General features: G+C 37.2%; 1 protein-coding gene across 1 annotated transcript in view; it reads right to left on the reverse strand.

The window, feature by feature from the left end:
• The window catches only part of PTGR1 (prostaglandin reductase 1), a 42,231-nt gene extending 16,364 nt beyond the window's left edge, over window positions 1–25,867 (reverse strand). Inside the window, exons 1-7 of the mRNA XM_027839657.1 lie at window positions 25,762–25,867; window positions 20,357–20,472; window positions 15,845–15,890; window positions 10,918–10,977; window positions 6,180–6,347; window positions 3,054–3,171; window positions 2,147–2,302 (exon numbers count right to left, since the gene is read on the reverse strand). Coding sequence (XP_027695458.1) covers window positions 2,147–2,302; window positions 3,054–3,171; window positions 6,180–6,347; window positions 10,918–10,977; window positions 15,845–15,890; window positions 20,357–20,462 — 654 coding nt within the window. The 5' untranslated portion in view covers window positions 20,463–20,472; window positions 25,762–25,867. The remainder of the gene's footprint in view (window positions 1–2,146; window positions 2,303–3,053; window positions 3,172–6,179; window positions 6,348–10,917; window positions 10,978–15,844; window positions 15,891–20,356; window positions 20,473–25,761) is intronic.
• Between the last annotated feature and the right edge of the window lie 1,173 nt (window positions 25,868–27,040).

Below are 27,040 nucleotides of genomic sequence, written 5' to 3' on the forward strand. Positions count from 1 at the left end.
CTTGGAATCTTCTCCTCCTTTGTCTCTTCCTTCAGGTCTCAGTTAAAGTCCTGCCTTCTGTAAAAAGACTTTCCCATAATTGATCCTGCATATATCTTGTTTGCATGGTGTTATTTGCATGTTGTCTTCCCCGTTAGATTGTAAGCACCTTAAAGGCAGGAATTTTTTCTTCTTTCTTTATATCCCCAGTGTTTAGCATAGTGCCTGACATATAGTAGGCACTTAATGAATATTTACTGATTTGATAACACAAGTTAGGAGGCATAGCTAACACATTTACAGGAGGAGTCAGGATCTCAGAAATTCTTGATAGGTTAGAATGATAGGCCAAATCTAATGAGATGAAACCTAATGAGGATAAATGTATTTTTGAGGGAAAAAAATCTGAGAATTTTAATGAATTCAAGCTCAATAGTCATCAACAGCATGACATGGAAAGAGAGAACAAAAAGCCAATTCTTTCTTAGGCTTCATTGATAGGTATACATCATGTCTAGAATGAAGGAGTTGATAGCACTGTTATACTTTGCCTTGGTCAGAATATATCTGAAATATAGTGTTAAATTCTGGGTACCAAATTTTAAGGATGTTGAGAAGATGAATTGTATCCAGAAGAGGTGACCAGGATGTTAAGTTCCTAGAGACAATAATACCATATTAGGACCTACTGAAGTATCTAGGAATGTTTGACTTAGAGAAGAGAACACTTGAAGGGTAAAAGTGGGGCACAATAACTGTATTTAGATATTTGAAGGGCAGTTATAAGGGCAGCTGGGTGGTGCAGTGGATAGAGCGCCAAGCCTGAAACCAGGAAGACTCATCTTCCTGAGTTCAAATCCAACCTCTGACACTTACTAGCTGTATGACCCTGGGCAAGTCATTTTACCCTGTTTGCCTCAGTTTTTTTATTTACAAAATGAACTGGAGAAGGAAATGGCAAACCACTCCAGTATCTTTGCCAAGAAAACCCCAAATGGGGTCACAAGAGTTGAACACAACTGAAATGCTGAACAAAAGGGGACTGGACTTGTTCTGTTTGACTATAGAGGATAGAACTAGGAAAAAATGCCTTGAAAAGAGGCAGATTTTGCTTTGATGTGATGAAGAGCTTCTTGTCAAATAGAACTGCTTAAAAGTTGAATGGGCTACCTTGAGTTATAGCAGATATCAACAGAGATCATCAATAGAGATCTTTGAGTGGAGGTTGGATGACCAGGGATGTTGTAAAGGGGTTTCCTTCTGAAGAATAAATTAGAGTATATGGCCTCTGAGATACCTTCCAACTCTTGAGATTCTGTGATTCTGTTAACAGAGATGAGTGTATCATGACTTCATTTGTTTTCGTGTGTCTTAAGCACTTACTAAGTACAACTTCCACTGCAGAGATCCATTTGCATTCACTGAAATAGCTATATAAAAGGGGCAGCTAGGTGGCGCAGTGGATAGAGCACTGACCCTGAAGTCAGGAGGACCTGAGTTTAAATTCAGCCTCAGACCAAACACTTGACACTAACTAGCTGTGTGACCCTGGGCAAGTCACTTAACCCCAATTGCCTTAAAAAAAAAAGATGATAGAAATAGCTATATATAATACCCCAGAAATAAATCAATTTCTTTAAGGATTCATTCTTATGTCCAATTCTTTAAGTGGTCCTGTGGATGCAACCTGTCATGGGTTGGGGCTGAAAGGCTTCCATAGTAGAAACTGAGACTTCCCACACCAGGGAGGCAGGGCTAAGTCTGGAGTTTTCTCACTCATAGAAGGACTCTTCAAGTACATCAGGAATTGGCTACCTTCTGAGTTTTTCTGAAATAATTGCAGAATCCCCCCAAATTCTCCCAAATATAAAGTTTATGAATAATTTTTACTTCACAGGCAAATCAAAGCTACTGGCTCCCTGAGAATGGATTTGAATTTCTATAAACAGCTGTGTCTGGATTAATTACAGGAGAAATCTTCATTCCTTTATCCCACACAAGGGCATGGGAACAAGCTTAATGAGACTTTGTAAAACCCTCATACAATCCTTTCTACAACTTTCTTTTCTTCCACATATGAGGATCCATGAAGTGTCTACCCAGGTACAGTGCTTTGTTGTGATGGGTTAAGGTGATACTCTCTCTGGTGAAAACAATTTGGACTTACATTGTCAAAGTAGCAATCATAGCCATCTGGAGAAGCTTTCTTCAGTGTTTCTTCTAAGGATTCTACTGTCTTATAGTTAAAGGCAACATCAAAACCAAGTTTTTTAAGGTTTGCAACCTTTTCATCTGAGCCAGCAGAGCCAACCACTTTGCAGCCCTAAAGAAAAAAGGAGAAAAAGAAACTACTTACTTTTTAAAAGACTCAAAGATGGCCTACTGCTCAATCCTACCTAGCCCCAGAAGAATTCCAAATCACTCTAAATAGCAACTCGATTTCTTTGGAAGAAAATGGCTTTAGAAATTTTAAGTATTCATAGAATCCTCCAACCAGGAGGCAATGCAAGGCCTGTATCATTCAAGATTATTCAATACTTTATTACTGGGCTTGTTTATGCAACAAAACCCCAGAATAGAGATGCCACCATCTCCTTGGTAGGCTGTTAGAGTGTTGAATATGCCCTTACTTTAAAAAAAAAATGAAATGAAGCAAGGTAGTGGTTTCCTTTGAAATCCTATGTATTTTATTTTTAGTCATTTAAAAGCATTCTGAAAAGGGGTCCACAGGCTTCACCAGACTGCCAATGCCAGGACACAAAAAAAGCTAAGGACTTCTGTGTTAGAGAAATACTGTTTCTGATTTGGACTTGAGTGTGATGATTTTTCAAATAACAGCATACAATTTGTCTTGAAAGGACTCAGATCTGCTTCTCATGGTCCCTCTCCTCCAATTCATATTTTGACAGGCTAAATGATCTCTTCTATTTGAAATGAGTGATGGAATAATAGCTTCACAGTCATCGAATTTCCAAACTGGAAGAGATCTTAAGGAACACATTATCCAACCCTTTCATTTTATAGATGAGGTAAATGAGGCCCTGACATGTAAAGTGACTTATCCCATCACTTACTTTGATTTTGGCAATCTGTCCTACCACTGAGCCCACTGCTCCTGAGGCTGCATTGACGATCACAGTTTCTCCCTCCTTCAGAGCACAGATGTGAAGGAGCCCAAAGTAGGCTGTTAAGCTGAGGAGAGGCAAGCAAACATCCTGTTAACTGCAATCTGTGGACTTCACTAATCAAATAAAGCAATAAAAGTCTCTTCACTTTAGTTCATTGAGGGATGGGATGGATGGGATGAAGGGGAAGAGGAGAAGGGGAAAAAAAAAGGGAAGTAGATATAGAAAAAGCAATCTTTACTTGGCATTCCCTTGTGCTATCAATCTTTCATTATGTCCTCTAATGCACCCCTTTATGATTCCCAGGATAGATGATGGGTGTTCTTTTTAGAAACAATTGTGCATTTGAGTCTTAGAATACTGGTGTCTAGAAACTGTTGTTAAGCCATTTAGAAATGAAAGCATATTCCACACAAATCTGTTATTTCACATTAATGTCCTTAACAACTGAAGTGCCAATTGCAACATGCTTTAATGGATCAGAAGTCATCCTGGGGTCTCAGTTTCAGTCTCTGTTTTTCACTAGGATATTTAAATATCACAAAAGATTTTAAAGTCTTTACATAAACAGCTGGAGTTCTATTCATAACAAAGAGGCTTCAAGTGCAATTTTCCACCTATTTACTTCTGGAACATAAAGGAAAAGAGAAAAGGAAAAAAAATCTTCAGGTTTAAACAGCTTTTTGCCTGACTTGTACAAGTTCAAAGTTGCTATCCCTTTTGTTGCTCTGGTCTTCCAGGCTCTTGAATAGGGAGATTTGTATGCTAAACCTACAAGTTCAGGCTCTAATCAATTGTCCTCCAGCTTCAATGTTTTGTGCTAGGGCTCAGCATTTTTCCATTGCTCTGTTCGTCTGGGAGAAATGGATTGAATCCAGCTGTGGGCATTTAAAATGTTTGTTTTGAGAGACAATATTCAAAACTTTCTAGGTTTCACATTTTATGAAGGACATTGGTTAGGGGCCACAAGGTCATATCTTATGAGAATTGATAAAAGATACTGGAGACCTTTAGTCTGAAAAAGAGAAAAGTTAGGGGTACCTGATGTTGGCCTTCCAGTATTTTTGAAGGGCTGTCACCTGGAAAAGGGATTAGACTTATTCCATTCCCCTTCCATTCCCCCTTCCTTATCCTTCCAATTAGACCAAAGGATGAAAATTTCAAAGAGGCAGGTTTAGATTTGATTGACTTGCTAATAACCAGAGGTATCTTGTACTAGAATTGGTTTTCTTTGGAGCTATGGAGTTACCTTCACCAGAGGGCTTCAAACAATGGCTGGATGTGTTACTTGTAACTCTGAAATTCTTTCCAACACTGAGATACTGTCATTCTGTGTTTTCTAGGTAGATCTTAAAATAGAGTTTAAGAGATTCTTGGAGAGGAAAGAGGTAGCTTGTCTTCTCATTTCCTTTCTAGAACTTCACTAGATTCCTTTTGCAGCTGGATGGTACACTGGATAGATCAGTAGACTTGAGGATCTGAGTTTAAATCCCATGTCAGACATCTACTGTCTGATCCTGGGGAAATCACTTAACCTCTGTAAGTCTCAGTTTTCTCCTCTGTAAGATGGGGATAATAATAGCACCTTACTCACAGGGTTGTTGTGTAGATCAAATGAGATAACATGTGTAAAGCACTTCTCAAACCTTAAAGTGCTATAAAAGTCATTATTTTTATTATTTAGCTTCTGTGATAATTTACTTTCACATGAATTTATACATGCTTCTCATCTTTGAGTTACAAACCTCAGAGATCCCTCTGATGAATTGGGATTCCCAGTTTCTACATCACATCTGTTATTGTGTCTAAGCAAGCCTTCTCTGCCTAGCCTACTCCTCATTTTTCTCCATTATGGTCTCAGATCTCTGTATTTATGCATTTATAGCCTGATTTGACTACTTGGTATCCAATTTTCCATTCATAACATCTTAGTTATGGAAATAATTGCATCATGTAATTGTGTTTCACCTTGTCACTTTTCTCAGTTTATTAACATTAGGTAGAGGGATGCCTAATTTCAACTAAATTTGACACATTAAAAACATCAATCAATGATTGACATAACTTCTGCCTAATTTAACCTCTAGTATTTTTCTGGTATGTGTGTGTATGTGGGGAGTCCAGCAAAGTGTGTGGGTATGAGAGGAGGGAAGGTACCCAGAAATCCTGCTGAGGATGTTTTATAGGGGAAGGGAACATTTTAGGGGGCAGAAGTGAATGGGGATTATCTCAGTACAATGATGTCATCCAAGATAGTTTGTGAGAATTTTATGACATGGTGATATCACTACTTATTTTTTAAAGTAGAAAATAGATGAAACAGCTACTTAGGAAGGCTAGGCAATTGAGCCACGGAAGGTAGAATGGCAAACTATTGAATACAATCCCAATGTAAGTAACAGCTACCCCCCCCGCCCCCCACATATACTCATAGGCTGCCTGTAGGATGCTTGTAATCAGGGTGAGTCTGGGCCTCTGAATTGGTATTCCTAAATTTGCCTTTATACAATGGCTGCAGAACTAATTGTATTAGAAAGAGGGAAAGCTAGAGAGCCAACTGAGGGCTTTTCATGGCACAGCCATATGACTCTGGGCAGCCTAGTCACCTATGTGGCTTTCTCTATGTTTCTATATTTGTATTTCTGTATGTTGGACATGTCCCAGAGAAAATCTTTTGTGCTGGGTTGCACTGTAATCTCTCTGAGGCACAAAGCACATCAAAGCTTAGGTAATAATGACTGCTACAAAGTCAGTTAACAGGTGCATCTTTGACCATACCTTCCATGCCCTTTCTTATTCTCTCAGTTGTGCCTGCGCTAGAGGTTACATGCTACTATTATCTCTTTGCCCTACTTTCCCCTCACTTCTCCTAAGCCCTTATGCCCTATCTAAACAGCATAAGCCTATTTTCCCTAGTCTTTCTCTTGCTCTCATTCCTTTTGCTTTGCAACGTACAAAATCCCTTCCCTTCAGATAATTTTTACATTTCTGAGAAACATATTTTCCCAGATTAATAACCTGGGACAGTGGAATTTTACTGTGTTGAATTAAATGAAACAAATCCAGATGACTCACCCTGTCATGCCAATGGTCCCCAGAGCCAAAGATATGGGTAATGTGTCTGGCCACCCAGGAAGCAAAGTCTCTAGGTCTTTTCCATTAGAGATGGAGTGGGTTGTCCATCCAGAGTGAGCCACCACAATGCTACCTACTGGAAAGACTGAGTTCTTACTTTCCACAACTCTGAAAGAAAAAGGATTTAAATCAGTGAAACTTACAAAATTCTCCTTCTCTCTTTTTCTAAGAGAACTGGGATTATAACTGTTTAGTGTTCATAAGAATACTGGTGTGGTAACACAATTATTGAATGTTAAGGTTTATCTAAAAACTATATTAACAGTAACTTGCATTAACAAATCTTGATTTCTTTGCTTATCTAGCAAAGTAATAAGACTCAGTCTAACTCCCACCCACTTTTACAGCTTTTAGTTATTGAGAGGTCATTGGTGACCTTAGACAGAACAGAAGTACACTGGGAAGCAGAAGACACATTACAAAGATTTGGGAACAGAGTAGGTAATGAGGAAGTGAAGCCATCTTTGTAGACAATTTAAAAAAATTGTTTAGCAGTGAGGGTTTTAAGAGAGTTTAAAAATAATTAGGAAATGATTGTGGTATAAAAAGAAAGGCCATCAAAAACTTTTTAAAATGACCGAAGAAGACAAGTTTAACAATGAAGGGGAAGAGAAAGATGAAACAGAAGCTGGAAGGGTTAGAAGGGTCAAGGAAAGAATTCTTTTTTAAGGTTGGGGAGAACTGAGTATATTTGTAGACAAGAAATCAGTGGAAAGGGAAAGAATGAGAATGTATGATAAAGATGGTGTGACTGCTGGAGTAAGACACTGCAAGCAGTGGAATGGAATGGGATAAAATGGGCAAGTAGAGGGATTACCCTTAGTCTTAAATAGTCACTAAGAAAGTTTATTTACTTCCATTGATGTTCAGTGTTATTTTAATATTTTTTTAAAAATACACACAAATAGGGAAAGCGATGAAGGCTAGTAATGAGGATCATAATATATTTAGGCCATACCATACCACAAGTAAAGTAAGTAAATTTGGGAAGTTACGTTCATCTCTGAAGAAAAGACCTGAGAAACAGGGTGAAGGGTGTGGCAAGAAAGGTAGTAAAAGATCAGCAGAGTTGCTTGCTCCTCTATGAGGGTCAGCATGTTTTTGATGATCTAGGCCACAGAACTAGGTCTTTGGGGATCAAATTTTCTATTGTACCTTATGTAGCAGTGAACTCATCACTTTAGTTTTGGGGATAGCTAGACATATTGGCCTCTTGCTTAGGGTATGATAATCCTGCTTTGTTCCCATGTGCCCCTATGACACAGCCCCCGGAGGCTGTGTCAAAGAAGATTGCACACTGAGAGTTATAGAGGAAGAATCTACTCCTTCAGTGGACTTTAAGACCTGTGGAAAGGTTCCACCTCTTATCTCATTTGGACTACGCTCTCTTGTACACAGATCCAGTGAACTTCCAGTGAGGGGAGCAACAGATTTCTCTTCCCACTCAACAGCGACAGCAGCTACAACACAAACATATTGTAGCAAGAACATGTGTTTGCCTAGATGAGCCTGAGACTGGGTCTCAAGTGCTGTCGTCTTTCTTTCCCTAAGCCCCAATCACTGAACATAATCCTGAGAATGGAATTTTTCAGCCCTGGTAGTGAGTTCAAGAGGTTGGGAGCATTCTAGTCAGTGTTGGCTGCACTGAGGGAGAAGCTTCCTGGAACTATACTTCTCAGAGAAGATGATCATCATTGGCAGCATCCTGGACCTGAAAGGATTAAAGGGTCATGCCTAGCTCATCAATGGATCTGGCACTGTGAGTTGCTAGGAGATTACAGATACAAAGTGAATATATCTATTCCAGCCAACTACAAAGTTGTCTTTACTTCCCAACAGAATATAAAAGTTGTAATAGATTATTGTTTTATAAGTTTGTTTATGAGTCTTTTGTGTTTTTAATAATTTCTTTTGTGGTAAAGGCAATTAATAGTTAACTAATACCTGATATCTACTTTGTAAAATCAGTACATGGACCCTGTTATTCACTTTTAGGGGAGACCATAAACACGAGCCATGCTTACCCAGAGAGAAGAGAAAAAGCCTCTCCTTGGGGTCAGGCTCTTTGAGGACTAAACCTGAGTTCAGAGCAGAGGCTCCTTGTGGGAAGGCCTCTCCTTTTCAGGCCACAAGTGACAGGTAAAATTCCAAGTGCTGCTTTTTGGAATACGTTTTTTGAAATTCAGAGATAGGAAAATGAGAGAAAACAAGACTACCATGGAGACAAAGACCAACTGAGACTTGTCTGGGAGGCAGACTATTGGAAGAGCTCAAAGAATTATCGTAAGAAGCATCTAGTTCAACTCTATTATTTTATAGATTGGAAATTTAAAGCCCAGAGATATTAGGTCATCTTGTGTTCACACAATTAGTTTAGTTAGAGTAGCAGAGCCACTACTCTCTCTTTTTTGAGCTCTAGTCCTACATGATAAGCTAGACATTTGAAATGGATATCCTGTAGGCATGTCAAACTCAGCAAATCCAAAACAGAAGTTACCATTTCCCTCCTCTCTCCCCACCCAATTCACTTTCTCTTCTAAAACTCCCTATAATTGTTAAGAGCACTGCGCCAACTAGATAGCCCAGTGGATAGAGTGCTAAGCCTGGAGTCAGGGAGATTTGGGTTCAAATCCATTCTCAGACACTTAGTAGTAGTATAATCCCAGGCAAGCCACTTAATCTCTACCTGCCTCAGTTTCCTTAGTTGTAGAAGAGATAATAGTATCTACCTCCCAGGACTGTGGTGAGGATTAAACAAGACCATAGTTTAAAAATCTTCACATAGTGCCTTGCACATAGAAGGTGTTTAATAAATGTTTGTTTCATTCTCTACCCTTGTTTCTTTTCTCTTCCCTTCATACCCTTCCCTCTAACATCTTTCTAGCAACCCAGGTTTGTAATCTTGATGTCATCCTTGACTCCTCACTGTCCCTCATGCCACAACCAACTGCCAAATCTTGTTTCTATCTCCATAATGTCTCTTGCTTATGTCCTCTTCTTTCCACTCACATGGCCACCACCCTAGTTCAGGGCCTTATTACCTTTTGTTGGCAAAAGCCTTCAACTTGTACCCTCTGCCTCAAGTCTCTCCCCTTTCCAATAGCCCTAAAGTGATTTTCCGAAAGTACAGGTCTGACCATGTCATCCACCTACTACTCTCTGGAGTTTTCCAGTGACTCTCTATTTACACTGGGATCAAAGAAAATCTGTTTGGCATTTTCATTTCTTCATAACCTGGGTCCTTTCTACCTTTAGAGTTTAAAAAAAAATACTTTAATAACTTCCATATGCTCTAAATTTCAGCTATACTGTCCTATAGGCACTGTTCCTTTCATATAATACTCTTTATTCTATATCTAGATCTTTGCACTAATTGTCTACCATGTCTGGGACAAACAGTCTTTCCATCTCTGCATTTTGAGTTCCCAAAGGATGCTTTACAACTTCCCTGAAGGAAACTTTAAGATTCAGGTGAAGCACCACCTTCTACATGAAGTCTTTTGTGATCTCCCCAGCTATTGCTACTAGCTACTGGCAAAGTAATGCAGTGGATAGAATGCTGGACCTAGAGTTAGGAAGGCCTGAGTTAAAATTCTGCTTTAGTTAGTTACTGTGTGACTTAGAATAAGTCTCTTAACCATTATTTGTTTTGGTTTTGTCAGCTGTGAAATGAGGATAATAATAGCACCTCCCCCCCACAATTGTTATGAGGATCAAATGAAATAGTATTTGTAGAGTATTTTGTTTTTAGGAGGCAATCGGGATTAAGTGACTTGCCCAGGGTCACACAACTAGTAAGTGTCTGAGCCCAGATTTAAGTTCAGGTCCTCCTGACTCCAGAGCCAATGCTCTGTCTACTATGTCACCTAGCTGCCCCTGTAAAGCACTTTGCAAACCTTAAAGCACCATGTAAATGTTAGTTATTATTATAATAATTATTATTAGTTATCTCAGAACTACCTTTTATTAATTTCATATATTCTTTATATACTTATATATATAGCTTCTCTCTCTCATTAGAGTATGTTTTTTGAGAGTAGAGACTATTTAATTTTGTCTTACATCCACAGCATTTTAGCACAGTGCCTTATACCTAGAAGATGCTTAAAAATACCAATTGATCATGGCTCTAAGAAACCCAATAATATACCCCAACCCAATTAATCTAATAGTTTATCATTTAAGCCAAATGGTGTGAGTGTGTGTTTAAACACACATAAATATATGTATCTATGTCTATCTATCATCTATCTATCTATGTATATATGTATCTATCTATCTGGAGTAGAAATACAAATGGAAAAACCCTTAATAAATAAATTCAAACATAAATAACTTTTGTTGCAAGTACAAGAATTTAGTAGTAGTAGTCAATGGACATAGGAATCATGGTAAATTAAACCTAGATAGAGAGGTGAAAATTCCACCCTTCTTCCTGATTTATGAGAGAAGTTGAAGAATTTTTCATGTATTTTGAATAATTGAGAAGAGAGGGAACTTAGCAAGCAAAGGTATGTATGTGTTTCCATGGTTGGGGAGGGGGCGGAGGTGGAGCATTGTGACAAAGAGAGTGTTTCAGAAAGACTCTAATGGCTCAGACACTCAAGGTTGAGGTCACACAAAAGGGCCCCCAGCTTTTTTTTAAGAGCACACAGACAAACCAAAAGTAGTTAAGTACCTGGCAACTTGGCTTCCCATAATTGTATCACCCTCTTTCAAAGACCTCTTCACAGCAATTCTGAAAAATACAAACATCAACAGTGATACATTTTTTAATGTATCTCTGGTAAACTGGAATATTTTACCTTGGGTTTAAAGTAACAGTGATAAACCTGTTCATATTCAATTTGTGGTTATTTCATAAAATCTGGGAAGAAGGAATCTATACCTGTCACTCTGAAATGGTTCTGAAAAAACTACTCAGATGATGTCACCATGATGGCAAAATGACATAAATATGTCCGCTGTGCCTGATGCCAAAGAACTGGTTTGATACATATCCCTGCTTCCCCTTCGCTGAAATAACCAATGAGTTTGGTATCATTTACATTCACAAATAAGTTTTGAACAACATTCTTCAAGCTGCAGGGTCTGACTGGATGTGGTGGTGCACTCCTATAATCACTGCTACTGGGGAAAAAGAGGCTGGAGTACAGGAGATCAGGCCTTCTGAGCAGGCTTAAGCTAACCAGCTGTCCCAAGCATCAGTGGAGATAGGTCATGAATGGCACTTCAGCCTGCGCGAGACAGAGAAATCCAGTCTTCAAGATCTCTCTCTCTCTCTATCTGTCTCAGAGACTGGTTTTCTCTATGTGTATGTATGTATGTATGTATATGTGTATGTGTATACACTCATGTATATTATGCCTATATACACACACCAACACATGTATACCACACAATATAAACACAATGCTGTGTTCACAAAACACAACATACCTATATGATAGTGTATGTGCAATATACATGCATGTACACATGTACGTACATGTATATGCACAATACATATATACATATATGAGTAATCAAGGATACATACATACGTAAGTCTATATATTCTATATACCAATGATATTGTTTTCTAAAGAGTAGGTCTGACCATGTCAACCTTCTGCTCAAGGAGCTCCAGCAGCTTGCTTTTACTCATAGCATACAGTATATACTCCTTTATTTGACATTTAAAGCTTGTCATAACCTGTGTCCTTCCTATTTTTCTAGACTTCTTACATTTTATTCTTCTTCACATACTCTATATTCCAGCAACACTGGCTTACTTAGAGTTCCTCAAATATGGCATTTTATCCCGTTTCTGTACCTTTGTATGGAGCACTGAGATCTGAGTTCAAATTTGAACTCACATATTTCTTTAGTTGTGTAACTCAGCAATTAATTCATTTCATCTCTTTCTGCTCCAGTTTCCCCATCTATGTTGTGGTTGTTCAGTTTTTGCTTACTCTTTGTGACCCCTTTTAGGGTTTTCTTGGCAAAAATACTAGAGTGGTTTGCCATTTCCTTCTTCAGCTCATTTCAAAGGTGAGGAAATTGATGCAAACAGAGTTAAGGGACTTGCTGAGGGTTACTCAGTAAATGTCTGAGGCCAGATTTAAACTGAGCTCTTCCGGACTCCAGGCCTGATGCTTTATCTGCTGTGCCATCTAGCTGCCCCTTCATCTCTAAAATGAGGATAATAATAGTACCTACTCCTCAGGGTTGTTGTGTGGATCAAATGGGATAATATTTGTAAAGCATTTAGCACTGTGCCTGACACATAGGAGGTGTTTAATAAATCTTTTCTTCCTCCCTCCCTCTGTCCTTTTCTTCTGTCCTTTCCCAGGGACTGGAATGCTTTGCCTTCTCCCTTTTGTCTTTGGCTTCCCTGACTTCCTTTCAAAACTCAGCTTAAATTTGATGTATTTTAGGAGGCTTTTTTTCTAGTTTCCTTGGGTACTAATCCCTTCTTCTCTCAGACTGCCTTCTATCTTCTCTGTATATATTTTGTATGTATTTTGTTTGCATGTTTTCTACCTCATTAGAATGTAAAATCTTAGAGGGAAGAGATTGTATTTTTGTCTTTCTTTGTATGCCCAATATCTAACACAATTCTTGTCACATAGAAAATATTTAATAAATTTTTGTTGACCTGAATGTGACCTGAAATAAATTTTTGTTGTACTTCCGCAAAATAAAGGGGATTTTTTTTAAAAAAAGAATTTTCTATTGCAGATTTTAATTTGCAAGTGAGTATAATAAAACATTGGTTATGGTATAAATCTAGGTCAAATATAATTGTAGCTGACTTATTTTGGGGGTGGGGAGCATTAGGTGGTGAGGATGTATTGTTTGTTTTTTCCACTCTAGTAGCAAGAGGGGATAGGTTCCTAAAGTGGTCTTCAGGCTAAGGGATTTGAGAACATAAATATTTTACTATAGTTAATTTTAGATTGTGTGAAAGTAGGAAGAATATTAGTATAGATAAATGAAAGTATTCCATAATCTAAGGTAAATTGTCAATATCTCCTTTCTTCTAACTCCCTCTGATGCTAAAATCTTTTGCTAGAGTGATTTGAATTTTCCCACTTCTTCCTCTTATCTTCTTCTCAGTTTCTTGTAGACATTCACTTGATCAAAGCTTGGACTTATAGAGTGATAAACCTTATCTGGGACTTTTGAAAGTACCTCTCTTTATGAACTGGGGATATGTCCATTGTCCTTGTAGGGAGGACCAGGACAACTATTGATTGAATCTTGTGAATTTTGGTTGTCCCAGAATGATTTAGCTCATTTAAAGCAATCCCTCGGTGCTTTCAAAGGATGGGTTTTAGTGACTAGAATTGTTACCAAAATTATTTGATTGGATAAGATTCTTGGGAAGATGAATAGATTGTTTTCAGAATGGCTGCTGGTCTATGCTAGCTTGTAGAGAATGCCCCACAGATCTTTCTTTGAAGTGGCTAGGTGGCAAAGTATGTAGAATGTCAGGCCTATAGTCAGGAAGATATAAGTTAAAATTTGACCTCACATATTTATTAGCTGTGTGATCTTGGACAAATCATTTAACCTCATTTTCCTCAACTGTAAAACCGGGATTGTAATAGCATCTGCCTCCCAGGGTTGTTGTGAGGATCAAATGAGATAATATTTGTGAAGGGCTTTGCCAACCTTAAAGTGCTATATAAATTCTATTAATTAATTAATCCATTTACCCAGTCATCCATTGATTTATTTATTCATTCATTTATCTTTCTATCTATCCATTTATCTATCTATCCCTTGTACCTTTTTCCCTTAATACAGGTGGATAGGGAAGAGGGTATTTCTCCCTTTTCTTCCCTGTCAAAAATAGCTGCCTTTCAGCAGAAACTTATTGGAAGCTGCATCTTCCTGCTGACATGGCTTGAGAGGGGATTCCTGGTACCTTCTGACTCTGTTTCACTCTCAGAATATAGTTCAAAGACTGGAAAATGGGGCTGGATTTTTTTCTAGCCCCAAAGATGGAAGCAGCCTGGGTGGTGGTGGGATATCAAGAGTTCTTGCACAAATGCCTAGCAGAAGCTAGCTTGTGCTTGCACTCTGGGTCTGAGAGGGGAGTATATGGACCATGTTTCTGAATCTCCTATGATGGGGGTGAAGTGGGGGTGAAGAAACTTGATTTGCTAGGAGGTCTTCCAGTGAAAGGAGATTTCTTGGGCAGTGCTACTTTTGGAGGTTACCTTGAATTTTATCCCACCTCATTCCTTCACCCTTTTCCCAAATGGGGAAATAATAAAGGACTTAGGGAAATAATAAAGGACTTAAAGCCATGACATGGAAGTAGAGGGCAGAAGACCTGTATTTTGCTCTCTGTTATCACTGTAAGTGATTTACACAGTTCAGCAGCTCCAGTGTGTGTCTGCCTTACAGGGAGGGTCCAAACTACAGACTGGCACCAGGATTCTGGGAGCGGCTGTGTAGGACCCTTTGGAAAAGTGACATTCACAAGAGAAGGAAGAGAATTGTGCTGATTACTTATGAACTATTGTGGATATTTTGTTTCCCATGTTTGTTTATAGGCTCTTGTGAGTGCACCCTTTGCATGTGCTTTATTCTCTATGGCAGCTGTTCTCAAAGTGTAGTCTAGCAACCTCTGGGGGTCCCTGAGTTTAAAACTATTTTCATAATAATAATAAGATGTTTAATTTCTAATATGGCAAATTTATATACATATATATGTATATGCATGTATATATATATATGCATATATAGGTATGTGTGTATATACACATACACACACATATATATCCCACATAAACAAAAAACAATAATTTCTGAGAGTATAAAGGAGTCTTAAGACCAAAAAGTTCTATGGAATTAAATAAATGCTTCCTTTTATCATATCATATCGTGTTGTGTCGTGTCGTGTTGTATTGGGTCATGTAAGCTCATATACCATATCTCATCAATCTGCATCCATACATGCATATGTGTGTTTATATATGTATGTATAATGTGTATATATATATATATATATATATGTAGGTATGTATGTGTATCTATCTATCTATCTGTATCTTTTTTTTTGCACTGAGTACTTGTAAAGGAATTAGGTTACCCATATTTGTAGAAGCCTACACATCGGCTGGGGCAAGTAAGTGTCATAGTGGATAGAGAGCCAGGCCTGAAGTCAGGAATACCAGAGTTCAAATCTGGCCTCAGACACTCAGATAGGGCAAGTCACTTGACCCTGTTTGCCTCAGTTTCCTCAACTGTGAAATGAGCTGGAGAAGGAAATGGAAAAACCACTCCAGTATTTTTGCCAAGAACACCCCAAAGGGAGTCACAAAGAATTGGACATGACTGAACAACAACACAACAACAACACACATTAGCTAGACACAAATTATATTCAAACACTACCGCAAGTAGTTAATATGTGAATGGGTTATCTTATGCCAAGGATAATGACTTTTTTTTGAGATAATCCCCAAGGACAAACCTCGTCCATGTGAAACCAGAGCTTTGAGGACTCTGAGCCACAGGTTATAGTAGAAAGAACAAGTAGACTGCTATGAGAACATTTTTATGCCAAAAGGTATTTTAAAGGATTTTATGCTTTGAAAAAATAATACCTCATGTAGGGGTCAAGGCTGAGGAACAAAGCTTCAAGGAGGACCTCTGCAAAACAAAATTTCAGAACTTGTTAACTTAAGAACAAAAATACTTTTAATACAGTATGCTTACTTAGAACAGGGATTCTTAATCTTTTTGCATGTCTTGGCCCTCTTTTGCAATCTGGTAAAACCTATAAACCCCTTCTCAGAATATTGTTTTTAAACGCATGAAATAAAAATATGGGATTATAAAGACATTTATTGTACTGAAATACATTTATGAAATGGTTTTTTTTTTAAAGTTCACAAACTCACAGCTACAGACTCCTGACTTAGAAGATAAAATACACACACATGTTCATTGAGGGTTATTGCAGCAGATGGCCACTAGAGGGTTCAGTTATCTTTCTGGGGAGGGACACAGGTAAATAATAAAACTTTGTGAAACTCTTACAAATATGAGTTGGATATGTATTCTTAACCAAAAGAGATAAAAGGAATTATAAAAGATAAAACAGATAGCCTTGATTACATTAAACTGAAAAGCTTTTGTACAGACAACATTAATGCATGTAAGATAAGAAGCAAAGTGGTAGAATGGGAAAAAATCTTTGTATCAAATTTGTCTGATAAAGGTTTGTTATTCATGAGATATATATGCATATATATGTACACACATATACATATACATATATGTGACTAATAGCCATTGCCCAATAAATAAATGGCTAAAAGATATAAACAAATAGTTCTCAAATAAAGAATTGTAAAGTATTCACAACCACATGAAAGAATACTCTACATCACTAATAAAAAGAGAAATGAAAATCAAAACAATCTGGAGGTTTCATTTCACACCCTAAAAACCAGCAAAAATGACAAAAATGGCAATAAGAAGTTTTGAAGGGGTTGTAGAATGATAGGCACATTAATACATTTTTGGTCGAGCTGTGAAATGGTTCAGCCATTCTGGAAAACAACTTGAAATTATGCAAATAAAGTGACTAAATTGTTTATACTATTTGAACTAGAGACTTCATTACTGGGCTTATAGCCCAAAGAAGTCATTGATAAGAAAATCCTCATGTGTTACAAAATATTTATAGCAGCACTTTTTGTGATAGCCAAGAATTGGAAACAAAGTTGATTCCCATCAACCGGGAAACAGCTAAACAAACTGTAGGACACGTATATAATGTAATGTTATTGTGCTATAGAAATAATGTGTGAATACATAGTAGCATGGAAAGAACTATATGAAATGATGTAGAGTGAAGTAAACAGAGCCAAGAAAACTATACATGTGGAAAGAACAATTACACACCAAAAAAAAAAAATCAAAGTAAATATAACAAAATTATAAAGCTCAAGCAGGACTCAAATGCAAAGATATGAGGGGACATCCCCAACCCATCCCTTCATGGAGGTGAGAGGTTCACAGTGTTACACGTTGTATGTCTTTTGGGACTTTTTTAATCAATAGGTGCTGATTTTTTTTCCTCTCTGAAAAATATTTGTTACATGGTTTTTGGGAATGGGGAGGAATACTTGGTATAACTATGACAATGTGAGAAACAGAAAATGCCAATAAAAACTTATGTTGAAAAAAAAAGAACTGCTTCAGAGTGGGCTACATAGGGAAGTAGTATTTTTTCCTTCACAGGAAGTCTTCAAGCAGAACACCACTTGTTGGCATTATTGTAGAGAGGATTCTTGTTTAGACATGGTCAAAAAAATAGATGGTCTTGAAAGACCCCTGTGAGATTCTGGGATTCTAAGTTCCTTAAGTTACTCTATATGATGCTTTTACTATATGAAATTCAGGAACAAAGAGAGTTCCAAGAATTCACTGTAGTGTGATTCCATTTACATAGAAGGGCATTTGATTTTTATTTTGACATGAGGTATATATTGACTATGCTTTTGGAGGACATTTTAGAATTAAAGATTTGTGATCTCAAGTTCCCTCTTTGCCTATCTAGTAAGTATTCTTACTTCTCCAGTAAACTCATGTACTTTTCTTGAAGCCCATGATGGAAATGGTATCAGGAGTTTTCTCATCATTAATTGGGCCCTTTCCTTGGAAAAAAAATCAACTGGTCTATCCAGTCATTGTAATAGTGATTTGGAACTATCATGCAGAAGAGACAAAAAGGAGGAAGAAAAAAAAGCTAACCAGGGTCTTATTCAAGATGAAGAATTGGGAAGAAAGGTGCAGTAATAGTGTATACCTGGAACTACAACCATAATTACTTAATTGTGTGATTGCTTTTCACCACGAAGGATATGTCATATAATGATATGCAATGGATTTTTTTTAAGCAGGGAGTTTCCAATATCTCTCAATAACAACAATACCTATCATTTTTACAGTGCTTTACTGTGACAACTTTCGTATGCATTATTTTCCCAATATTCATACCAACTCTATCAAGTAGGTAATGACAGTACCAACCTCCACTTATAGAGGAATAAAAAAGAAATTACTTTTAAGACCACAAACCACTCCATTTATAGAGTGGTTTGTGGTCTTAAAAGTAATTTCTTTTTTCTTTTTTTGGTGAGGCAATTGGGGTTAAGTGACTTGCTCAGGGTCACACAGCTAGTAAGTGTCAAGTGTCTGGTCTGAGATGGGATTTGAGCTTAGGTCCTCCTGACTTCAGGGCTGGTGCTCTATCCACTGCTCTACCTAGCTTCCCCCAAAAGTAATTTCTTAACAATTCATTATCGTTTCCCCTAAAACTAATGCTCCTCTAAACTTCCCTATTTCTTTAGATCACAGGATTATAGATTTAGAGCTGGGAGGAACAGATCTGTAGAGGCCAACTAGTCCAATCCCCACAATTTAATGCTGAGGAAACTGAGGCCCAGTGAGGTTAAAATGACTTGCCCAAGATCACCTGGGCAAGTAAGTGTCAGGGGTGGGATAGAAAACCCAGGTCCCCTGACTCCCAGGGCACTGATCTTCCATTGGTCCTGAGAGCACCACCATCATTCTAGTCACCCAGTTTTGAAATTTCAGAGTTGTTTTCTACTCTTCACTTTTGTTTCTCTCTCTCTTCTCTTTCCACCCTTCCCCCACATTCAACCAGTTGCAAAGTTTTGGAAGTTCTCCTCTACAACATTTTGGGAATCTATCTTCTTCTCTTCATTCACAAAGCCATTACCATAGTTCAGTGACCTATATGTGTATACATATGTGTATGTATATATATGTGTATTGTGCATATATGTATATGTGTATTGTGTATATGTATATATACATACATACACATATATCATCCTTCTATAGCTGCCAAATTAATTGTTTTTGATAAAAATTTGACCATGTCAGTCCTCTGCTACCACCATTGCCCTTAAGAGTAAGATATGAACTTTATACCCTGGTATTTAAATATCATTTTTATAAATGAGGAAAAAAGAGGTAAGAGAGGTTCAGTGACTGGCCTCCAGTCACTTAGTAAGTGCCAAAGTGAGGACTCTAACTCAGAATATAAATTCCTTGAGGAAAAAGTATTAATTATTGTCTTTTTATCCCTAGAGCCCACAAAGTTTTTTGTTTTTTACAGAGGAGGCACCTAAATAAGGTTGATTAAATTGATCTAAATTGATTCTAAGTCCAATGCTCTTTCCAATTTATCATGGTATTAATATCTCAGTTTTATGGATAAGGAAACAGAGGCACAGAGCTGTTAAGTGACTTGCCCAAGGTCATACAGCTAGTAAGTTGTTAAAACTAGGACTTAAGCCCAAGTCTTCTTATTGCAAACCATTTGCTGTTTCATGTTGCTCTTCTCACCTATTTTTGCTCTTCTCAACCTCCCCAATTAGACAGTAAACTTCTTAATTAAGGATCATTAAGGAAAATATTGATTATTATTATTATTAATATTTCTATCATTAAGGAAAACAAAATAATGACATGTTCTCTGGCACCATCTTGATCTTCTTAGAAAAGTGCAGATCTGATCATATCACACCTCACTTTCCAACTTAATAAACTCCAGTGGATCCCTATTACCTCCAGGATCAAATATAGAAAACCCTCTGGCTTATAAAGCCCTTCATAATTTGTCCCCTTCCTACCTTTCTAATCTTCTTACACCTACTATCCACAAACTATGATGCAATAAATTTGGCCTTCTTGTTCTTTGAATAATATACTCCATCTCCTGAATCTGAGCGTTTTCACTATGCCTAGAATTCTTTCCCTCCTCATTTCTGCCTCCTGACTTTTTTGGCATTGTCCAAATATCAGCTAACATCTCTCTTATGCTAGAAGCCTTTTCTAGTCCTCCTCAATCTTAGTGCCTTCTCTCTGAGATTGTTTTCAGTTTATCCTCTATGTAGCTTGTCTGTATGTAGTTGTTTGCATGTTGTTTCCCGCCTTAGTCTGTGTGAACTTCTTGAGATGAGGGATTATTTTGTGCCTTTCTTTGTATCTCCAGCACTTAGCACAATCCCTAGCGCATAGTAGATTCTTAATAAATGCTAATTGACTGGACTGTCCAGAAATTAAATATGACTTACCTCCATTTTTTAAGGCTGGTAGCTGAACCTCCTTTAGCTCAAAATCACTTTTGGTTGGTAGTCCTACAAAGTGCTTCTTCAGTGTCCAGCACTTAGCACAAACCATCCTGAAGCTCCTGGAATGGAAATAGAAACACCTCTTTAAATTACAACCCAGTAATTGGCTTCCCCATGGTTACTTACCCTTTATCAAAAACCCAATTGTCTCTTTTTTGACCTTTGATTGATTCCATATAAATACAGGTTTTTGAGAGGATCATAACCCACACTGTGGCTGTAAGAGCACTCCCCACAAAATAAACTTGTGCCTGTTGTTGTGGGGGAAAAAACCATTGAACTTAGCCTCAAAACATTTGAGTTTGAGTCCTGGCTTTGCCATTGACTATCCATTGAAATGTGTGACTACGGTAATGATTATAGTAATCTACTGTTTGATAAACCCAAAGACTCCAGCTTCTGGGATAAGAACTCATTATTGGACAAAAACTTCTGGGAAAACTGGAAAAGAGTATGGCAGAAACTAGGCACAGATCAACATCTTATACCGTATACTAGAATAAAATCAAAATGGGTACACTATTTAGATATAATGGTTATAAGCAAACTAGGAGATCAAGGAATAGTTTACCTGTCAGATTTATGGAGAACAGAAGAATTTAACATTAAACAAGAGATAGAGAACATTATGAAATGCAAAATGGATAATTTTGATTACATTAAGTTGAAAAGTTTTTGCACAAACAAAGCCAAAGCAACCAAGATTAGGAGGGAAGCAGAAAACTGGGAAAGAATTTTTACAACCACTGTCTCTGATAAAGGCCTCATTTCTCACATATATAGAGAACTGAGTCAAATTTGTAAGAACACAAGTCATTTTCCAGTTGACAAATAGTCAAAGGATATGAATAGGCAGTTTTCAGATGAAGGAATTAGAGGTATCTATAGTCATATGAAAAAATGTTCTAAATCACTATTGATTAGAGAAATGCAGATCCAAACAACTCTGAGGTACCATATCACACCTATCAGATTGGCTAACATGACAAAACAGAAAAATGATAAATGCTAGAGAAGATGTGGAAAAACTGCAATACTAATGCATTGTTAATAGAGTTATGAAATGATTCAACCATTCTGGAAAGCAATTTGGAACTATGCCCAAAGGGCTATAAAACTGTATATACTCTTTGAGTCAGCAATACTAGTCCTATATCTGTATCCCAAAGAGATCATGCAAATGGGAAAAGGACCCACATTACAAAAATATTTATAGCAGCTATTTTTGACATGGCAAATAATTGGAAATTGAGGGGATACCCATCAGTTGGGGAATGACTGAACACGTTGTGGTATATGAATATAATGGAATACTGTTGTCCTATAAGAAATGATGAGCAGGCAGACTTCAGAAAAACCTGGAAAGACTTGAATGAAGTGATGCTGAGTGTAGTGAGCAGAACCAGGAGAACATTGTTCACAGTAACAGCCACATTGTGCAATGACTAACTTTGATAGACTCATCTCTTCTTAACAATGCAGAGATCTAACACAACTCCAAAGGATAGTGATGGAAAATGCTGTCTGCATCCGGAAAAAGAACTATGGAGTCTGAATGCAGATCAAAGCATATTATTTGTTCTCTCCCTCTTTTTTTCTTTTTTTTTGTTTGTTTCTTCTTTCTCATGGTTTCTCCCATTGGCTCTAATTCTTCTTTACAACATGAATAATGTAAAAATAGGTTCAATATGAATGTATATGTAGAGCATTTTTCAAATTGGGGTAGGGGGAGGGGAGAAATGGGGAGAAAATCTGAAACTCAAAGTCTTATGGAAGTGGATGTTGAGAACTAAAAATAAATAAATAAATTGAAAAAAGAAATGTGTGAAAATTGCTTCAACTCCAAAATGAGAGGGGAAGATTATGTAATTTTAAAGGTCTCATTCAACTTCCACACTCTACAATTCCACCTTTTATATGACTTTGGTGATTTGGCTTGGGAGTTTCCACCTTGAATGGCCTATGTTCCAGCCAATTGGTTTACTTGATGATTCCTGTGCATAAAATCTCACCTTCTCCTCCCTTGCCTGGAGTGCCATCACTCTTTGACTTTGCTTCTTGGAACTCCTGTCTCCCTTCAAGACTCAACTAAAGAGATATCACCTTTAAGAGTCCTTTCCTGATCTCCCAAATTGTTACTTCCTTCATTACAGTGTATTATTTTGCATAAAACCTTATCTGTGGTAGAATGTACACTTCTTGAGGGTAGTGTTTGTTCCACTTTTGCATTTGTATTCCCAGTTCCTAGTAGTATCTGAAACTTAGTAGGCACTTAACAAGTGTTTGGTGAGTGAATGAATTGAACATGAACAGACCCTACCATGGTTGCTCTTATTTTGCAACACTGAAGGGGTAACTGTGGCATGGCCCAGAAAATTCTGGATTCAGAATAGAGGGCCTATGTTAGAATGCCAGCTTTGAGGCAGCTAGGTGGCACAGTGAATAGTGTATTGGCCCTGGAGTCAGCAGGACCTGAGTTCAAATCTGGGCTTAGACATTTACTAGCTGTGTGACCCTGGGCAAGCCACTTAACCCTGTTTGCCTCAAAAAAAAAAAAAATAAAAAACAACAAAGCATCCCAGTTCTGCAACTGAACGAATGTGTCACCTTAGGTAAGTCACTTTATCTTTCTAGGACTTAGTTTTTTCATCTATAAAATGTGGGTAGGGTGAGAATTGGGCTACGTATGGTCCCTTCCAATTGTAAATCCTATGAACATTGCCTTTGTGAACATGAAGATACTGCTAGTTTTTCTACTTCCTTACTCTCAATCAAATTAATATGGTCAAATTAATTTTGGCACACTATGCCTCTCCCTTTAAAGAAACCCTGACTTTTGTGGAGAAGTCATATTAATACCACCTAACCACAAGATGGCACTGTGAACCCTCAATTCATAGCCTTTGCTTAACTGGTTTTTGCTATTCTTAGTCCATAAATTCTGAAGGTGAAAAAAGAAAAACCCAGCAACTTTCATTCTTTATTTATTTTCTTAGTTCACAATATTTCCTTCATTTAAAATAGAAGGGAAAACCAAGTTGACTTCTTTCGTATTCTTGGTTCATTTCCATTTTCTTTTTAAAAAATGTAAAATGAGTGCCCAAGAGAAACAAGAGTACAAAATTATTTTACTTAAAAGCATAAACTTCATTGTTCAGTTAAAAAAAAACCCCACATACATTAACTTTAACAAGATCATTACAAAAGTGCCCTGTTCACTTTCATTTTTCTCCCGTAGAAATAGTTATTCCGTTGTGAATTTTCCTGATGTTTTCCTCTATCATTATTAGAGATAAGTGTAATCAGTATGTATATTGTTTTGACTCTACCTTTTTTCTCTGTGAATTACTTTTCATAAATTTCCCTGCATTTCTTTGTATTTTTCATATTGGTAATTTTTAATAGGGCACAATCAAATTCTATTGCATGCAGTTACCCATAGCACCATGCAGTGGGATGAGCACTCAATCTGGAGTCAGACTTGGGATCAAATCTAGACTTTGCCACTTATTACTTCTGTAACCATAGGCAAGTCATTTAGACTAACTTCTTTGGTCAATATATTGGTTTGTACTTCCTAACTTTAAAGGAGGGCTCTATTGAGGCAACTTGGTGGGAGTGCTGGATTGGGAACCAGGAAACTGAATTGAAATACTGCTTCAGGTATTTACTAGGTGTGTGAACACAGGCAAGTCACTTAACCTCTATATGCCTCAGTTTTTCATCTATAAATTAGAGATAACAATAGCACCTTCATCCTAAGGTTGTTTTGAGGATAAAATGAAATACTATTTATAAAGAACTTCTGTAAATTTTAAAGCATTATATGAATATTAGCTATTAGGAATGTTAGCTTTTAGGAAGTTGAACTGATAACTAGTATCTAACTAGTATTTTTCTTCATGTAGTTTATATTAGTATGGAGTGAGCTCTGATGGAAAGCTGTAATAGCATGTTCTGTCGAAGTGTAGTGTGTCTGGATCATGGGTAGGAAGAATATGGTAACTTGGGTAATAGTGTTACCACAAGGTAGCTGTGTTATGACAAGTTACTTTTTCATACTTCTATACTGGTTTTTTATCTGTATCCTTAATGTTTAACTAAAATTCCACCTAATGAGTCATAGGGAGGTTGTGCCTTTAGCACAAAGCATTGTGAAACAGCAAACAGTAACAAATAATTGATTTCAAGGAGGGACTAAAAAAAAAGAGCTTTTCAGAATTTGAAAAGTGGGGCTGTGGCTAAAACTTTTCATTGTGCAAGTCACTGTAATGTGCTTCTTTCCTCTTATTTGTCTCTTGAGGTGTGCAGTGTTTTTGTTTTTGTTTTTGTTTTTTTTTAATAAAAATCATACTAGCTCAAAAATGAAACCAAAAGGTAGTAAATCAGTTAGATAAGGGGATTCTCATAGTTAAGTCATATTTCAGGGAAATTCAAACATGGGTGAGGGCTTTGTATGACCATAGTATTGAGAAGATACAGGTTTCTATTTTAGCTCCAGTGAATATTCTCCTCCCCCCAAAACCCTTAATATACAGTGATTATAATTAGTAATTATGGCAGTATGGTTAATACATGCAATTTTTTCTGTCTTTAACTTCTCTTGCCCCTCACAGATGTAAAAGAGAGTATAGATAGTGTCTTAAAAAATAACCTGGACCCTCAAAAGAATTACCAGTGACTTGATAACAACAATCCATCCTGCCCCTCCCTCATTTCATCTGTTTTTCTGCCAAGCCATTGATTAAGTTGTAAAAAAAAAAATTAAGAGAAGCATCAGGGCATCATGAATATTGAGCTGTTCTCAAAGTCAGCAAGAGCTGGGTTAAACTTCAACCTCTGACGCAGGCTGGCTCTGTACCCTTGGATAAATTCCTTAACTTTTCATTGCCCTCAGACAACTTTCTAAGACTATTAGTTGTAGAAAAATTGGCCATTTGCTTTGGTAGAATGGCCTTCCTTCAGGGTGCCTATGCCAGTGATATCACAGGTCTGGCCTTAAAGTTAAATATAAAATATGCAGTCAGAAATTAAATGATATCATCTCCTCTCTAGGAGCTAACTACAACAACGTTACAGGGACTAGTGACCTAAGCTACAATCTTGGTAAACATTCTCATATGCAAAAAACCAAGACACAGACATAGGTTTGGATATAATTTCTGTATATTAGTCTTGTGTATTACCCCAGTGTCTAGAGTTCTAAGATTTCAACTGTTTCAACAGGTCAAATTAAAGATCTATACATAGAACTCAGAAATCCTGCCTCTGGACCAGGAACTGTGGCTTTTCCATAAATCTCTAAAATACACATTTAAAAAATACTATCAGAAAAAGTGTTTACTTACAAAACTCAACAGGTTAAGCAATCCAGACAAAGAATCAGCAAGAAAGAGTTCTGCAGAGTGCACTACAGCACAGTGTATTTATAACTCAATTATGAAGAGGTGGGGCTTCTTCTGGAGTCTGCCCTTATTTTCCACACTCTCTGACTCATGAGCAGGAATTCCCAGTAATTTTCCAAGGAGGAGAAGGAGCCATTTTTTTTTTCATTTCTGTGGAATTGTTATTATAAGGGAAAGTGCAAGGAAAAGGGAGGAACTGTAACAGAGAAATCCCTTGCTGGAGTGAGGAAGGGCCTACACCCTTCCTCGATCAAAAGTCTAACACACTAGAATGACTTGGAAGAGGAAAGGGTACGGTGGCAGCAAACCAAACTGTAGATTATCAAGTGGGAGTTCAAGATCTAAGGATTCTAATCTACTGATTAGGGAACTGTTACACTGAAAATCTTACAGCAATACTTCCTGTCCCATAGCCCAATTATTTTTCTCTTTGATATTGTCCAAATTCAGCATTTTTTCATATTTTAATTTATCTATATACATCTGTTTAGGTAGAGACCAACTGTGCTGTTTAGTTCCATAGTATCACTTTTGCCTGGGGAGAACAAATCTAGGAGAGAAGTCATTTTCATTTATGGGTACAGCAAATTACTGTTACAACTTTGAAGTTGATGTGCCCAGGAAAAATTTGATAATGCTCTCCTGAATCCTTCTCTTGTCTTCTATTTAGTTCTATAAGGTTAATTCTCTGTTAACAAGGTTAAAGTGGATTAGAAAACTTTAGTTCTTGTATTGATGATTTTTTTAAAATAAGGCATAAAGTCATACTATCCCTCTAATGCCATGTTAGATGAGAAGAGAACTCAGAATCCCACACATACCTGAACAAGAGTCTCCTATACAAAATACCATTTTTAACATATTGGAACTTTTACAAATATTTTTGCTTAGGTCACTAGTCCCTGTAAAGTTGTTGCAGTTATTCTTGCACCAGGAGCTAGAGAAGTAATGGTGTCATTTAATGTCTGATTATATGTTTTGAATTTAATTTTGGGACTAGATCTCTGATATCATTGACATAGGCACCCTAGAGGAAGGTCATTCTATCAAAGCAAATGGCCAACTCTTCTACAACTAATAGTCTTAGAAAGTTGTCTGAGGGCAACAAGAAGTTAAAGGATTTATCCACGGGCACATAGCCACATGTGTCAGAGAGAATTCTACCTTTGGATACCTCTAATTATTAGCAAGTTTTTCATCACATCAAGCCTAAATATGTCTC

The sequence above is a fragment of the Vombatus ursinus genome, unplaced genomic scaffold (assembly GCF_900497805.2).
Source record: "Vombatus ursinus unplaced genomic scaffold, bare-nosed wombat genome assembly UNPS02014832.1, whole genome shotgun sequence".
NCBI lineage: Eukaryota > Metazoa > Chordata > Mammalia > Diprotodontia > Vombatidae > Vombatus > Vombatus ursinus.